Source organism: Glandiceps talaboti, chromosome 14 (genome assembly GCF_964340395.1).
Source record: "Glandiceps talaboti chromosome 14, keGlaTala1.1, whole genome shotgun sequence".
Classification (NCBI taxonomy): Eukaryota; Metazoa; Hemichordata; class Enteropneusta; family Spengelidae; genus Glandiceps; species Glandiceps talaboti.
In genome coordinates, this window is record NC_135562.1 from 22,480,156 (window position 1) to 22,499,261 (window position 19,106).

A 19,106-nucleotide genomic window follows, 5' to 3' on the forward strand; every position below is an offset into this window, starting at 1 on the left:
CTATAGCTTGATATACCGGTAAATCATTGCCATACTGTAGCTTGATACAAACCATTGCCATACTATAGCTTGATATACCGGTAAATCATTGCCATACTGTAGCTTCATACAAATCATTGCCATACTGTATCTTGATATAAATCATTGCCACAGTCTTGATATAAATCATTGCCATACTATAGCTTGATACAAATCATTGCCATACTGTATCTTGATATAAATCATTGCCATACTGTAGCTTGATACAAACCATTGCCATACTATAGCTTGATATACCGGTAAATCATTGCCATACTGTAGGTTGATACAAACCATTGCCATACTATAGCTTGATATACCGGTAAATCATTGCCATACTGTAGCTTGATACAAATCATTGCCATACTGTATCTTGATATAAATCATTGCCACAGTCTTGATATAAATCATTGCCATACTATAGCTTGATACAAATCATTGCCATACTGTATCTTGATATAAATCATTGCCACAGTCTTGATATAAATCATTGCCATACTGTATCTTGATATAAATCATTGCCATACTGTATCTTGATATACATCAGCATGTTGACTTGTTTAGTTAATTGAGGAATGCATATAAGCTACTAACAGGCAGATATTTTACGTATTGGAGTCAATTACTTGTAATCCTAATTATGTTTTTCATCAATCATTCAGTACTTTGAAAGAAGTTCATTACATTTAATACTCACTTTTACTTCTTTTGTCTGATTTTATTTATAGAGTGAAAATATGACTAAGTCATCTGATGCCAATACACCTCAGCATGAAGAATTTGAAACGTTGTTACTGATAGCTCATTACTATGCTACCAGATCAGCATGTCTTGGACAACCATCACTGGTTAGTTTAGCCCCCACTCCATGGCTTACACATCATGGCTTTCACTCCATGACTTCCACACCATATCTTTCATTCCATGACTTCCATACCATGGCTTTCACTCCATGACTTCCACACCATGACTTCCACACCATATCTTTCACACCATGACTTCCACACCATGACTTCCACTCCATATCTTCCACACCATATCTTTCACATCATGGCTTTCACACCATGACTTCCACACCATATCTTCCACTCCATGACTTCCACATCATGGCTTTCACTCCATGACTTCCACACCATATCTTTCACTCCATGACTTCCACACCATATCTTTCATTCCATGACTTCCACACCATGGCTTTCACTCCATGACTTCCACACCATATCTTTCATTCCATGACTTCCACACCATGACTTCCACACCATATCTTTCACACCATGACTTCCACACCATGACTTCCACACCATATCTTTCATTCCATGACTTCCACACCATATCTTCCACTCCATGGCTTCCACATCATGGCTTTCACTCCATGACTTCCACACCATATCTTTCACACCATGACTTCCACACCATATCTTTCATTCCATGACTTCCACACCATGACTTCCACACCATATCTTTCACACCATGACTTCCACATCATGGCTTTCATTCCATGACTTCCACACCATATCTTTCACACCATGACTTCCACTCCATATCTTTCACTCCATGACTTCCACACCATATCTTCCACTCCATGGCTTCCACACCATATCTTCCACTCCATGGCTTCCACACCATATCTTCCACACCATATCTTCCACTCCATGACTTCCACACCATATCTTCCACTCCATGGCTTCCACACCATATCTTCCACTCCATGGCTTCCACACCATATCTTCCACTCCATGACTTCCACACCATATCTTCCACTCCATGGCTTCCACACCATATCTTTCATTCCATGACTTCCACACCATATCTTTCACTCCATGACTTCCACACCATATCTTTCATTCCATGACTTCCACACCATGGCTTTCACTCCATGACTTCCACACCATATCTTTCACTCCATGACTTCCACACCATATCTTTCACTCCATGACTTCCACACCATATCTTCCACTCCATGGCTTCCACACCATATCTTTCACTCCATGACTTCCACACCATATCTTTCACACCATGACTTCCACACCATATCTTTCATTCCATGACTTCCACACCATATCTTCCACTCCATGGCTTCCACATCATGGCTTTCACTCCATGACTTCCACACCATATCTTTCACACCATGACTTCCACACCATATCTTTCATTCCATGACTTCCACACCATATCTTTCACACCATGGCTTACACATCATGGCTTTCACTCCATGACTTCCACACCATATCTTTCACACCATGACTTCCACATCATGGCTTTCATTCCATGACTTCCACACCATATCTTTCACACCATATCTTCCACACCATATCTTCCACTCCATGACTTCCACACCATATCTTCCACTCCATGACTTCCACACCATATCTTCCACTCCATGGCTTCCACACCATATCTTCCACTCCATGGCTTCCACACCATATCTTCCACACCATATCTTCCACTCCATGACTTCCACACCATATCTTCCACTCCATGGCTTCCACACCATATCTTTCATTCCATGACTTCCACACCATATCTTTCACTCCATGACTTCCACACCATATCTTTCATTCCATGACTTCCACACCATGGCTTTCACTCCATGACTTCCACACCATCTCTTTCACTCCATGACTTCCACACCATATCTTTCACTCCATGACTTCCACACCATATCTTCCACTCCATGGCTTCCACACCATATCTTTCACTCCATGACTTCCACACCATATCTTTCATTCCATGACTTCCACACCATATCTTCCACTCCATGGCTTCCACATCATGGCTTTCACTCCATGACTTCCACACCATATCTTTCACACCATGACTTCCACACCATATCTTTCCTTCCATGACTTCCACACCATATCTTTAACACCATGGCTTACACATCATGGCTTTCACTCCATGACTTCCACACCATATCTTTCACACCATGACTTCCACATCATGGCTTTCATTCCATGACTTCCACACCATATCTTTCACACCATGACTTCCACTCCATATCTTTCACTCCATGACTTCCACACCATATCTTCCACTCCATGGCTTCCACACCATATCTTCCACTCCATGGCTTCCACACCATATCTTCCACACCATATCTTCCACTCCATGACTTCCACACCATATCTTCCACTCCATGACTTCCACACCATATCTTCCACTCCATGGCTTCCACACCATATCTTCCACTCCATGGCTTCCACACCATATCTTCCACACCATATCTTCCACTCCATGACTTCCACACCATATCTTCCACTCCATGGCTTCCACACCATATCTTTCATTCCATGACTTCCACACCATATCTTTCACACCATGACTTCCACACCATGGCTTTCACTCCATGGCTTCCACACCATGGCTTTCACTCCATGACTTCCACTCCATATCTTTCATTCCATGGCTTCCACACCATATCTTTCACTCCATGACTTCCACACCATGGCTTTCACTCCATGACTTCCACACCATGGCTTTCACACCATGACTTCCACTCCATGACTTTCACACCATGACTTCCACTCCATGACTTCCACACCATATCTTTCATTCCATGACTTCCACACCATGGCTTTCACTCCATGGCTTCCATACCATATCTTTCACTCCATGACTTCCACACCATGGCTTTCACTCCATGACTTCCACACCATGACTTCCACTCCATGACTTCCACACCATATCTTTCACACCATGACTTCCACTCCATGACTTCCACACCATATCTTTCATTCCATGACTTCCACACCATGGCTTTCACTCCATGGCTTCCATACCATATCTTTCACTCCATGACTTCCACACCATGGCTTTCACTCCATGACTTTCACACCATGACTTCCACTCCATGACTTCCACACCATATCTTTCATTCCATGACTTCCAAACCATATCTTTCACTCCATGACTTCCACACCATGACTTTCACTCCATGACTTCACACCATATCTTTCACTCCATGACTTCCACACCATGGCTTTCACTCCATGGCTTTCACACCATGGCTTTCATTCCATGACTTCCACACCATATCTTTCACACCATGACTTCCACACCATGGCTTTCACTCCATGGCTTCCACACCATATCTTCCACTCCATGGCTTCCACACCATATCTTTCACACCATGACTTCCACACCATATCTTTCACACCATGACTTCCACACCATATCTTTCACACCATGGCTTCCACACCATATCTTTCACACCATATCTTTCACACCATGACTTCCACACCATATCTTTCACACCATGACTTCCACACCATATCTTCCACACCATGGCTTCCACACCATATCTTTCACACCATGACTTCCACACCATATCTTTCACACCATATCTTTCACACCATATCTTTCACACCATATCTTTCATTCCATGACTTCCACACCATATCTTTCACAACATGACTTCCACACCATGACTTCCACACCATGACTTCCACTCCATGACTTCCACACCATATCTTTCACACCATGACTTCCACACCATGACTTCCACTCCATGACTTCCACTCCATATCTTTCACACCATGACTTCCACACCATGACTTCCACTCCATGACTTCCACTCCATGACTTCCACACCATATCTTTCATTCCATGACTTCCATACCATGGCTTTCACTCCATGACTTCCACACCATGACTTTCACACCATGACTTCCACACCATATCTTTCACACCATGGCTTCCACACCATATCTTCCACTCCATGGCTTCCACACCATGGCTTTCACTCCATGACTTCCACACCATATCTTTCACACCATGACTTCCACACCATGACTTTCACAACATATCTTTCACTCCATATCTTTCATTCCATGACTTCCACACCATATCTTTCATTCCATGACTTCCACACCATATCTTTCACTCCATGACTTCCACACCATGACTTCCACACCATGGCTTTCACACCATGACTTCCACACCATATCTTCCACTCCATGGCTTCCACACCATGGCTTTCACTCCATGACTTCCACACCATATCTTTCACACCATGGCTTTCACACCATATCTTTCACACCATATCTTCCACTCCATGACTTCCACTCCATGACTTCCACACCATATCTTTCATTCCATGACTTCCACACCATATCTTTCATTCCATGACTTCCACACCATATCTTTCACTCCATGACTTCCACACCATATCTTTCATTCCATGACTTCCACACCATATCTTTCATTCCATGACTTCCACACCATATCTTTCACTCCATGACTTCCACACCATGGCTTTCACTCCATGACTTCCACTCCATGACTTCCACACCATGACTTCCACTCCATGACTTCCACACCATATCTTTCACTCCATGACTTCCACACCATGACTTCCACACCATGGCTTTCACACCATGACTTCCACACCATATCTTCCACTCCATGGCTTACACATAATGGCTTTCACTCCATGACTTCCACACCATATCTTTCACACCATGACTTCCACATCATGGCTTTCACTCCATGACTTCCACACCATATCTTTCACACCATGACTTCCACATCATGGCTTTCACTCCATGACTTCCACACCATATCTTTCACATCATGACTTCCACACCATATCTTTCACTCCATGACTTCCACACCATGGCTTTCACACCATGGCTTCCACACCATATCTTCCACTCCATGGCTTACACATCATGGCTTTCACACCATGACTTCCACACCATATCTTTCACACCATGACTTCCACATCATGGCTTTCACTCCATGACTTCCACACCATATCTTTCACACCATGACTTCCACACCACATCTTTCACTCCATGACTTCCACACCATATCTTTCACTCCATGACTTCCACACCATGGCTTTCACTCCATGACTTCCACACCATATCTTTCACACCATGACTTCCACACCATATCTTTCACTCCATGACTTCCACACCATATCTTTCACTCCATGACTTCCACATCATGGCTTTCACTCCATGACTTCCACACCATATCTTTCATTCCATGACTTCCACACCATATCTTTCACACCATGACTTCCACACCATATCTTTCACTCCATGACTTCCACACCATATCTTTCACTCCATGGCTTCCACACCATATCTTTCACTCCATGACTTCCACACCATATCTTTCACTCCATGACTTCCACACCATATCTTTCACTCCATGACTTCCACACCATATCTTTCACACCATGGCTTTCACTCCATGACTTCCACACCATATCTTTCACACCATGGCTTTCACACCATGACTTCCACTCCATATCTTTCACTCCATGACTTCCACACCATATCTTTCACACCATGGCTTCCACACCATGGCTTTCACTTCATGGCTTCCATGTATGTGCACAGCACATGCATTGCTATATGTGCATATTTTGACCCCCTAGTGTAAGATAGCATGTTATTACAGGTACTGAGATTTATGTGCTACTAGACCATTAATCTGTTAATGATATTATTATATGAATTCTGTACAATTAATTGTGTTGTGACACTGACCATGAATAGCATAACAGTTGTACATGTATTATACTTCATCAACTCCCTTAACAACAAACAATCCATTGCAGCCTCCATAAACGCATAGACCAAAATCCTTCACATTGCAACCTCTATCTGACCATGTCCCCACTTTATACAGCTGGGGTAACTGGGCCATGGGACACAATATGGTCAAGGACTTTATACAAACAGTGGTGAGACTCAAACCGACAGCTTACAAACTACAAGCCTAGTAAATCTTATCATTCAACCACACCAACCATTTATTAATTATTGTAAAGAAAACTATAGATTCTATCACTGGAAGCTTACAAATTGTAAAGTAATGCCATTTATTAATTTAATGATTGTCAACCTCAGAGCTAAGTAGTTTTTAATTTAATGATAGTCAACCTCAGAGTTAAGTAGTTTTTAATTTAATGATAGTCAACCTCAGAGCTAAGTAGTTTTTAATTTAATGATAGTCAACCTCAGAGCTAAGCAGTTTCTTAACAAAAGAATGAATCTTTTTGTAAGTTTTTATGACAACTGTTTCATATTTTCTTCTTAAACTTAATTACAATGGCGACATTAAAATAAAGAGTCTTACTAGTAAAAAGATATCAATAAAATAATATATTTTAACTTTGTTTTTTATTAGGAGTCGTTGTCAGCCAAGTTGTCGATATCACTACTACGTCATACAGAGATAATACCAGCTGACAAGGCATTCTATGAAGCTGGTGTAGCAGCTAAGAATGAAGGTTTGGAAAACATGGCATTTGTATTCCTCAACAGATTCCTGGATTTAACAGAGGTATGTATATGTATGTATTAGACTTCACTTACAGACAAATTGGAGTTCAATTCTTGGCATTTCACTTATTGAACTCGACATATGTTACACACAGTCAGATAACTTTAACTGCAAAATAAACCATTATTATAGAGGTGCCATCAACACAATTGGGATGTACAGGTAGACACAGAGAAACAGTTGAAACTATGACATTTATCAAGTCCAATTGAGGTCATGTCAACAATAGCCTGTTTTCTACTTGTACTGTAAAACAATAGCACTCTAAGGTCCAATGATTTATATCTTAGCATAGAAAAGACCCCATTTAGAGGGCTAATGGGTAAATGGAATACAAGGATCTTTATATAAAAAATTAACAACATATAGTTTTTTTAGCACAACTGGACTGACAAGGTTCAGTAGTGCTATAGGCATGGCAAAGTGTCTGTCTATCTGTCTGTGTGTGTGTGTGTGTGTGTGTGTGTGTGCACATGTGTGTGTGTGTGTGTGTGTGTGTGTGTGTGTGTGTGTGTGTGTGTGTGTGTGTGTGTGTGTGTGGATGTGTGTGGACGACTTAAACTCAAAAAACCCTAGACTGATTCAATTTGGTATTTTGTGGTGGCATTACTTGTGGGGTATCTAGTTGGGAAATTGTTCAAATCGAAATGATTGCACATTAGGTCTGTGTTTTGGGTCAAAAAAATGTGATTTTGGCAGAAAAAACTTACAATCAAAAACCACTGGGCATCGCATCATCATCATCATTAATTAAAGTCGATTTCTTCCCCCTGGCGGGGGGTCACCGACTGTCCTTCTTTCCATGTGGCAATCACATTCCTCCATTTCTGCATGTTCCCATAGTCATTGATGTTTAATCCAATCTGTTTACATTGTCCTTCCACCATACTCTTCCATGTCAGCTTTGGTCACCCTCTCCCTCTTTTTCCATCCACCTCCAGATTCCATGCCCTCTTCACTCCTTCTCCCTCATCTTTCCTCAGCACATGTCCACACCATCTCAGACAGCTATGCCTTGCTACCTCTACAATTGACTCACATAGACCTAGCCGTTCCATTAGCACCTCTGAGCCAACCCTGTCACTCAATTTGACACCACATATCTTTCTAACCATAGCTCTCTCTGCTCTCGTCAAAATACCCTCTTCCACTGCTCTCATCACCCATGTTTCTGCCACATATGTCATACTTAGTAACTGGCCTCACACATGCCTTGTAGATCTGACCTTTCATTGCTAGAGTTAGCCTACAACCACATAGTGCAGATTCAAGGTCTCTAAACTTCCTCCATTCCAGTCCCACTCTTTTTGTCACTGCAAGCTGACTGCCTCCTGCACCATCTAAGGTATCACCCAAATAACAGAACTCTTTCACACTTTCCAGTTCCTGCAGCCTTTCACTTACAGTACTTGCATGCTCCGGGATATCACCAACTAACTCTCCACCTCGTAGGCATTTCCAACACTCATAATCTGTTGCCATCACACTTGTCACTCTCCGTACTCCTGCACACCTTCCATGAATCCATTTCCTGCATTTCGTACACAGTATCGATTTTCTCATTACTCTCCTATGACAAATCCCACATGGGTCAATCTTTGCTTTTGCCCTGACTTCATTGCCTGCTGCACACTCCATGATCTTCGTCTTTCCCATATTCACTTTCAGACCCTTTCCTTCAAAAGCACATCTCCAAACAGTAAATTGCCTCTCCAGTTCCTCCATGGACTCTGCCATCAACACCAGGTCATCTGCATAAAGCAGCTCAAACAACTCCCCCTTTCGCACCTCTTCAGACAGCACATCCACAACTACTGCAAACAGAAGTGGCGAAAGTGCTTTCAGATTCACCTGAAATTTGGCGAATATGTTGATAGGGGTGTGTACACAAACGACTGGTCATGACATAGTGATCCCATCAGAGATATGTAAATGAGGAATAAAAATATGATTTTTTGGTAAAAAATCTTGAATTCCAAGAGTACTTGGCAGATTTGGCTGAAATTTCAGAGGGGATGTTTCTGGGGATGTACAGATCATGATCCCAGGAATGTTTAGGCAAATGGGGAATGTACAGCAATTATTGTTTCATTGATCTCATTAAACCCTTAGCAGCTGTTAAATGGTAGGGTTTATCACAAATATAACAGGGATGGGTACTGGCAATTGTATAAACATTATTTTAAAATATGCATGAATCCATAGCAACAAGACCATCACAGGTAAACGATGCCAATATAACACCAGTGAAGGGAAGACAAGTGAATAAACATTCCAAAAATGTATGCAGATATGCCTAGCAACAAGACCACACCCATAACAACAGTTAAACAATGGTGTACATGTATATTGCATATATAACACCATGGACGGGTAGGCATGTGAATAGATCTTCAATAAATGTAAACTATGCAAATATGTCTAGCAAAAAGAACACATAATCATAATAGAAAATTTAAGTTTACTCTCAACAGTTGGGCTACAACGTCATTGGTGCTTTTACGATTTATGCTTTTGTCTGTCTGTCTGTCTGTCTGTCTGTGGGCATGATCTCTCAAAAACTAAAGCATCGATTCTTATGAAACCTGCTCCACATCTTCCATATGCTAATGGAAAGAACTGATGAGATTTTGGTAAACATCCAATGAACATTACTTAGTCATTTGCATAATTAATGTTTTTTAGTAATTACTAGGCTATACCTTAAGACTGCATACATCAATTTCAATATAATTTAGTACATATTACGTTAACCATAACAAGTGCATATGTCCTATAAAAGTTTGTTGATGTAGCTTACAGTTTTAATGAATAATTTGCATAATTAATGACATTGGGCAAGGCTTTATCAGATAAAAAAAGAATAGCAGATATTCAAAACTGGTCAAGGGTGACAAGGAGTCATCTGGAAGACTCTGGCTTTTCTGTATTTTCTATGTTTAATAAATTAGGTCTAAAAATGTGATTTTGGACAAATTTGGTTAAAAAATGAAATTTGAGACAGATTAGACTGAATATTAGTAGAGTACCAATATGCAAATGAGGGACGACGATACAATTATTCCTTGCACAAGAAATCTAGTGATCATACAATGGGATTTTTATTAAAATTTGCAATTTCAGATGAACATAATTATGTGTGAATGGAATAATAGAACCCATGCCACGTGAGTGTGAGTGTCGATACTTGGGGGTATTTGCACTTGTCTTGTGCTTGTAGTATTTTCCGCTAGTGTGTCACATTTGAAGTTGAGTTCATGCTGAAGGTGATTCTGTCATAGTATAAGAATTCATACCTGGAGTGAAGCAAATTACACCAACTTTTTTATAGACAGACAGACAGAGACAGACAGACAGACAGACAGACAGACAGACAGACAGATAAGTGATAGAACAGTCATGAAATGTATGCTCAGAAATGAGTTACTAATAAAATAACATTGTTCTGACAGGCCATAGAGGAAGGATCTCTAGATATGCTGGACAACAGTGACTTTCAGGAAACAGATATACCATTTGAGATTCCACTCCCAGAAAAGCAACTTATCAATGTAAGTTTACAAAATTATGTACTCTCACCAGTTTTCTTCTGTTCTGTCTTCTAGTTCTATCTTGTCTTTGGAACTGATGTCTATAATCTTGAGACCAGACTGGTGTCTATAATCTTGATACCAGTCTGGTGTCTATAATCTTGATACCAGACTGGGGTCTATAAATTTGATATGAGACTGGTGTCTATAATCTTGAGACCAGACTGGTGTCTATAATCTTGATACCAGACTGGGGTCTATAAATTTGATATGAGACTGGTGTTTATAATCTTGATACCAGACTGGGGTCTATAAATTTGATATGAGACTGGTGTCTATAATCTTGATACCAGACTGGGGTCTATAAACTTGATACCAGACTGGGGTCTATAAACTTGATACCAGACTGATGTCTATAAACTTGATACCAGACTGATGTCTATAAACTCGATACCAGACTGGTGTCTATAAACTTGATACCAGACTGGTGTCTATAATCTTGATACCAGACTGATGTCTATAATCTTGATACCAGACTGATGTCTATAAACTTGATACCAGACTGGTGTCTATAATCTTGATACCAGACTGATGTCTATAAACTTGATACCAGACTGATGTCTATAATCTTGATACCAGACTGATGTCTATAAACTTGATACCAGACTGATGTCTATAAACTTGATACCAGACTGATGTCTATAATCTTGATACCAGACTGATGTCTATAAACTTGATACCAGACTGATGTCTATAATCTTGATACCAGACTGATGTCTATTATCATGATACCAGACTGATGTCTATAAACTTGATACCAGACTGATGTCTATAAACTTGATACCAGACTGATGTCTATAAACTTGATACCAGACTGATGTCTATAATCTTGATACCAGACTGATGTCTATAAACTTGATACCAGACTGGTGTCTATAATCTTGATACCAGACTGATGTCTATAAACTTGATACCAGACTGGTGTCTATAATCTTGATACCAGACTGATGTCTATAAACTTGATACCAGACTGATGTCTATAATCTTGATACCAGACTGATGTCTATAAACTTGATACCAGACTGATGTCTATAAACTTGATACCAGACTGATGTCTATAATCTTGATACCAGACTGATGTCTATAATCTTGATACCAGACTGATGTCTATAAACTTGATACCAGACTGGTGTCTATAAACTTGATACCAGACTGATGTCTATAATCTTGATACCAGACTGATGTCTATAATCTTGATACCAGACTGATGTCTATAAACTTGATACCAGACTGGTGTCTATAATCTTGATACCAGACTGATGTCTATAAACTTGATACCAGACTGATGTCTATAATCTTGATACCAGACTGATGTCTATAATCTTGATACCAGACTGATGTCTATAAACTTGATACCAGACTGGTGTCTATAAACTTGATACCAGACTGATGTCTATAATCTTGATACCAGACTGATGTCTATAATCTTGATACCAGACTGATGTCTATAAACTTGATACCAGACTGGTGTCTATAATCTTGATACCAGACTGATGTCTATAAACTTGATACCAGACTGATGTCTATAATCTTGATACCAGACTGATGTCTATAAACTTGATACCAGACTGATGTCTATAAACTTGATACCAGACTGATGTCTATAATCTTGATACCAGACTGATGTCTATAATCTTGATACCAGACTGATGTCTATAATCTTGATACCAGACTGATGTCTATAAACTTGATACCAGACTGATGTCTATAATCTTGATACCAGACTGATGTCTATAAACTTGATACCAGACTGATGTCTATAATCTTGATACCAGACTGATGTCTATTATCATGATACCAGACTGATGTCTATAAACTTGATACCAGACTGATGTCTATAAACTTGATACCAGACTGATGTCTATAAACTTGATACCAGACTGATGTCTATAATCTTGATACCAGACTGATGTCTATAAACTTGATACCAGACTGGTGTCTATAATCTTGATACCAGACTGATGTCTATAAACTTGATACCAGACTGGTGTCTATAATCTTGATACCAGACTGATGTCTATAATCTTGATACCAGACTGGTGTCTATAATCTTGATACCAGACTGATGTCTATAAACTTGATACCAGACTGGTGTCTATAATCTTGATACCAGACTGATGTCTATAAACTTGATACCAGACTGATGTCTATAATCTTGATACCAGACTGATGTCTATAAACTTGATACCAGACTGATGTCTATAAACTTGATACCAGACTGATGTCTATAATCTTGATACCAGACTGATGTCTATAATCTTGATACCAGACTGATGTCTATAATCTTGATACCAGACTGATGTCTATAAACTTGATACCAGACTGGTGTCTATAAACTTGATACCAGACTGATGTCTATAATCTTGATACCAGACTGATGTCTATAAACTTGATACCAGACTGATGTCTATAAACTTGATACCAGACTGATGTCTATAATCTTGATACCAGACTGATGTCTATAATCTTGATACCAGACTGATGTCTATAAACTTGATACCAGACTGATGTCTATAAACTTGATACCAGACTGATGTCTATAATCTTGATACCAGACTGATGTCTATAAACTTGATACCAGACTGGTGTCTATAAACTTGATACCAGACTGATGTCTATAATCTTGATACCAGACTGATGTCTATAATCTTGATACCAGACTAATGTCTAAATTCATGAAAAAAAGCTATTCTCTACATAGTATGAAAAGTAATATTTTTCCACTGGCAGAATACTGACTTTAAATTAACCAACATTTCAAAGAATTGAATGTTACTTCAATCTGTATTTTTATAAGCATTTCAAAAGATTTAATATTACTTGAATGTATAATTAATAATAGATGAAATGTATTTTATTGACATAATATATAGGAAGATAAAAAGGAAGAAATCAAGGAATGGGTCCTAGCTGTTTCCATGGATCAGAAAGTGGAACAGATCCTGGACATGGATGAGAGAGATACCTATGTGGGATCATTGGTTGCTGTCAATACTGGAATCAGATCTTTGCCTTGTGTTATCTCAGGTCAGTCATAGTTAGAATTTACTTGATGTGTTATCTCAGGTTAGTTATAGTTAGAATTGACTTGGTGTGTTATCTCAGGTCAGTCATAGTTAGAATTGACTTGATGTGTTATCTCAGGTTAGTTATAGTTAGAATTGACTTGATGTGTTATCTCAGGTTAGTTATAGTTAGAATTGACTTGATGTGTTATCTCAGGTCAGTCATAGTTAGAATTTACTTGATGTGTTATCTCAGGTTAGTTATAGTTAGAATTGACTTGGTGTGTTATCTCAGGTCAGTCATAGTTAGAATTGACTTGATGTGTTATCTCAGGTCAGTCATAGTTAGAATTGACTTGATGTGTTATCTCAGGTTAGTTATAGTTAGAATTGACTTGGTGTGTTATCTCTGGTTAGTCATAGTTAGAATTGACTTGATGTGTTATCTCAGGTTAGTTATAGTTAGAATTGACTTGATGTGTTATCTCTGGTTAGTTATAGTTAGAATTGACTTGATGTGTTATCTCTGGTTAGTTATAGTTAGAATTGACTTGATGTGTTATCTCTGGTTAGTCATAGTTAGAATTGACTTGATGTGTTATCTCTGGTTAGTCATAGTTAGAATTGACTTGATGTGTTATCTCTGGTTAGTCATAGTTAGAATTGACTTGATGTGTTATCTCTGGTTAGTCATAGTTAGAATTGACTTGATGTGTTATCTCAGGTTAGTTAGAGTTAGAATTGACTTGATGTGTTATCTCTGGTTAGTCATAGTTAGAATTGACTTGATGTGTTATCTCTGGTTAGTCATATTTAGAATTGACTTGATGTGTTATCTCTGGCTAGTCATAGTTACAATTGATTTGAGGTGTTACCTCAGGTAAATGTTAGATCTGCAATGATACCGTAACTTACATGGTGGTTCTCCTCTATTGACAGGATTTCCTGTATTACGTAACAAACTAGAGTTCAAAAGACCTGGCAAAGCTGCCAACAAAGATGATTGGAATAAATTCTTGATGGCAACTAAGGTGAGGAGTTTGGATGTAAATCTGAGTCACACATTTTGTGTTTAATATCCTTATCAGCTAAAAGTTTGAATTCAGTTTCCAAATAATTTTATTTGTCTTTTTTGTGTTTGAATTGTTATTCATGAAATATGAACTTTAAATGCAAATCCCTAAATTCTGGTATACAATGTATACTGAATGATGGTAAGATGCTGTCAATTTATTGCCAAATGACTTTTTAGTCCCCGAAGGTGGGACTACTGTACAGTGTGCTACGACTGGCCGTTCATGCATCTTTCCGTACATCCGTGTAACCATAATACTTCATTTTTCAGACAGGCAATATCCAATTTCTTTCAAACCTACCACAACGGTGACATATCATATAGGACATATGTATGTCACTTTGTTTTTTGATACGTGCAAATTTGACCACACTGCAGCCATATTTGTAGTTAAACATCAATCAGCTATCATTGTAGACTTGTTGGACGGTGTGAAAATTCAAAAAATCAAAATGTCAGTTACAATAGTGGAAATAGTGTTGTAGTGTTAGTCCTACACATCTACAGATCGGCTATTACTCAGTGACATTGTCAAGTTACATTAAATTGTATTTATACTTAGGTCGATAACAAAATGTAATCTTGTCTTGTTTACAGATGTCACATAGTTCTGAATGCCAAGATGTGTTGAAGTTCATTGGACAGTGGTGTGGAGCAACACCCAATCCCAGTTACTCCTTTCAATAACATATTCATTCATTTGCATAGCACATTCCGTCCCTAATATAACACTTCATACATGTATTGATGAAAGTATAGGAGTATAGTTAATTGATACATTATTTGAATGCTTGTACCTGATAATTACACAACTGATCTATATGAAGATGAATACTGTACAATGTTGTTGTCTCTGTGTTTCAGCAAGACTTTAAAATACATTCCATGCACAAGCCAAGTTATTTTCTTTGAACAGAAAACATGGATTATCTACCTTTTAGTCATTCATTGCAACCCTTGTGCACGTCACCTTTGGTGCTTGAAATATGAGTCAATACGTTCCAGAATTGAGAATGTATAATTATATTATTTCAGGACTGTATTTTTCATTGTTCATCCAAAAAATACTCATGACCAAACAGATTTGTCACTATTCGTCTAGCGAAAGGTAGTGACCTGGCACCAAAGGTCACTTGCCAATATTGGGGAATGATATCTAGTTATCTTGTCTCTGTGTGTCAGCCATTGTTAACAATTCATTAACTTCTTTGATTTTGTCAGGATGTGACTGAAACTCACATTTAAATGAGCTATAGCTAGTAGCTGTAATTTTTTGCTGCTTTTTAATTTTACCTGTTGAAAAATACATCAAACTTTGACTGAAACTTTAATTTACTGATTATTGAAGGTACTGTGTACACTGTATTGATGTCCATTTGCAAACAATCATGATCCAGGTTCTGACTTGATTTTTTGTTGATAAATTGTACTGTTTTTTGTTGATAAATTGTAGTTTTTTGTCAATAAAAACAGTATTTTTTTATGTTGATAGGTTGATTGTTATGCCATTGTACATTGATGTAGTCTTCCTATACATGTACACATTATGATCACCACAATCATCGCCATCGTATAGTTAAAGTGGTTACTTTAGCACAAGAATCTGTGCTTACCCCAGCAGTGATAGTTTAATGATAGTGGCGAGTTGACAAGAATCTGTGCTTACCCAAGCAGTGATAGTTTAATGATAGTGGTGAGTTGACAAGAATCTGTGCTTACCCCAGCAGTGATAGTTTGATGATAGTGGCGAGTTGACAAGAATCTGTGCTTACCCCAGCAGTGATAGTTTGATGATAGTGGCGAGTTGACAAGAATCTGTGCTTACCCCAGCAGTGATAGTTTGATGATAGTGGCGAGTTGACAAGAATCTGTGCTTACCCCAGCAGTGATAGTTTGATGATAGTGGTGAGTTGACAAGAATCTGTGCTTACCCCAGCAGTGATAGTTTGATGATAGTGGCGAGTTGACAAGAATCTGTGCTTACCCCAGCAGTGATAGTTTAATGGAAGTGGCGAGTTGACAAGAATCTGTGCTTACCCCAGCAGTGACAGTTTGATGATAGTGGCGAGTTGACAAGAATCTGTGCTTACCCCAGCAGTGATAGTTTGATGATAGTGGCGAGTTGACAAGAATCTGTGCTTACCCAGGCAGTGACAGTTTAATGGAAGTGGCGAGTTGATAATAAACTTGATGACATTATCACATCCCCACATGATTTAATCAAACAGTGTCATACTAAACTTAGATGAATTAGCAACTTTTGGAATGAATGAAGTAAACCAGTTACTACTGATATGCACTGTTCAGCCTTTCCCAACAGGTGGGATAGCTAGATTTATCAGTTTGACTCTACTTGGAGAGGATAGTGATTATAGAGAACGTTGACAGGTATAGGATGTAGACTAACATTAATGCTTATAGTGTACACTGTAGGATTGATTACTATGCTATATCATAGTCACATTTTTACCATACTTTCAAGTTTCATTCTGATAAACATGTTGTGGTGAAATATTTAGTTTGTATAGTAATAAAGATCCATGTATATGAATGTTTGTCAAATATCTCAAATAGAAGACTTAGCGATTGCAATGTGTGTGTGTGTGTGTGTGTGTGTGAATGTGTGATGTACGTATGTACTCATCACATATAGATAATATACTCTGATCACATATAGATAATATATTCTGATCACATATAGATAATATACTCTGATCACATATTTATGTCATTAAATTCAATAAATTATTATCAGAAACTGATCACATATAGACAATATATTCTGATCACATATAGACAATATATTCTGATCACATATAGACAATATATTCCGATCACATATAGACAATATATTCTGATCACATATAGACAATATATTCTGATCACATATAGACAATATATTCTGATCACATATAGACAATATATTCTGATCACATATAGACAATATATTCTGATCACATATAGACAATATACTCTGATCACATATAGATAATATACTCTGATCACATAGACAATATACTCTGATCACATATAGACAATATATTCTGATCACATATAGACAATATATTCTGATCACATATAGACAATATATTCTGATCTCATATAGACAATATATTCTGATCTCATATAGACAATATACTCTGATCACATATAGACAATATATTCTGATCACATATAGACAATATATTCTAATCTCATATAGACAATATATTCTGATCACATATAGACAATATATTCTGATCACATATAGACAATATACTCTGATCACATATAGATAATATACTCTGATCACATAGACAATATACTCTGATCACATATAGACAATATATTCTGATCACATATAGACAATATATTCTGATCACATATAGACAATATATTCTGATCTCATATAGACAATATATTCTGATCTCATATAGACAATATACTCTGATCACATATAGACAATATATTCTGATCACATATAGACAATATATTCTAATCTCATATAGACAATATATTCTGATCACATATAGACAATATACTCTGATCACATATAGATAATATATTCTGATCACATATAGATAATATACTCTGATCACATATAGACAATATATTCTGATCACATATAGATAATATACTCCCATCACATATAGACAATATATTCTGATCACATATAGATAATATACTCCCATCACATATAGACAATATATTCTGATCACATATAGATAATATACTCCCATCACATATGGACAATATATTCTGATCACATATAGATAATATATTCTGATCACATATAGATAATATACTCCCATCACATATAGACAATATATTCTGATCACATATAGATAATATATTCTGATCACATATAGACAATATATTCTGATCACATATAGATAATATACTCTGATCACATATAGACAATATATTCTGATCACATATAGATAATATACTCCCATCACATATAGATAATATACTCTGATCACATATAGACAATATACTCCGATCACATATAGACAATATACTCTGATCACATATAGACAATATATTCTGATCACATATAGATAATATACTCCCATCACATATAGATAATATACTCTGATCACATATAGACAATATACTCCGATCACATATAGACAATAT

General features: G+C 37.8%; 1 protein-coding gene across 1 annotated transcript in view; it reads left to right on the forward strand.

The window, feature by feature from the left end:
* Positions 1-17,524, forward strand: part of LOC144446040 (intraflagellar transport protein 172 homolog) — a 63,172-nt gene extending 45,648 nt beyond the window's left edge. Inside the window, exons 34-39 of the mRNA XM_078135719.1 lie at positions 747-866; positions 7,162-7,317; positions 10,770-10,868; positions 13,781-13,934; positions 14,852-14,943; positions 15,585-17,524. Coding sequence (XP_077991845.1) covers positions 747-866; positions 7,162-7,317; positions 10,770-10,868; positions 13,781-13,934; positions 14,852-14,943; positions 15,585-15,674 — 711 coding nt within the window. The 3' untranslated portion in view covers positions 15,675-17,524. The remainder of the gene's footprint in view (positions 1-746; positions 867-7,161; positions 7,318-10,769; positions 10,869-13,780; positions 13,935-14,851; positions 14,944-15,584) is intronic.
* Positions 17,525-19,106: the final 1,582 nt, after the last annotated feature.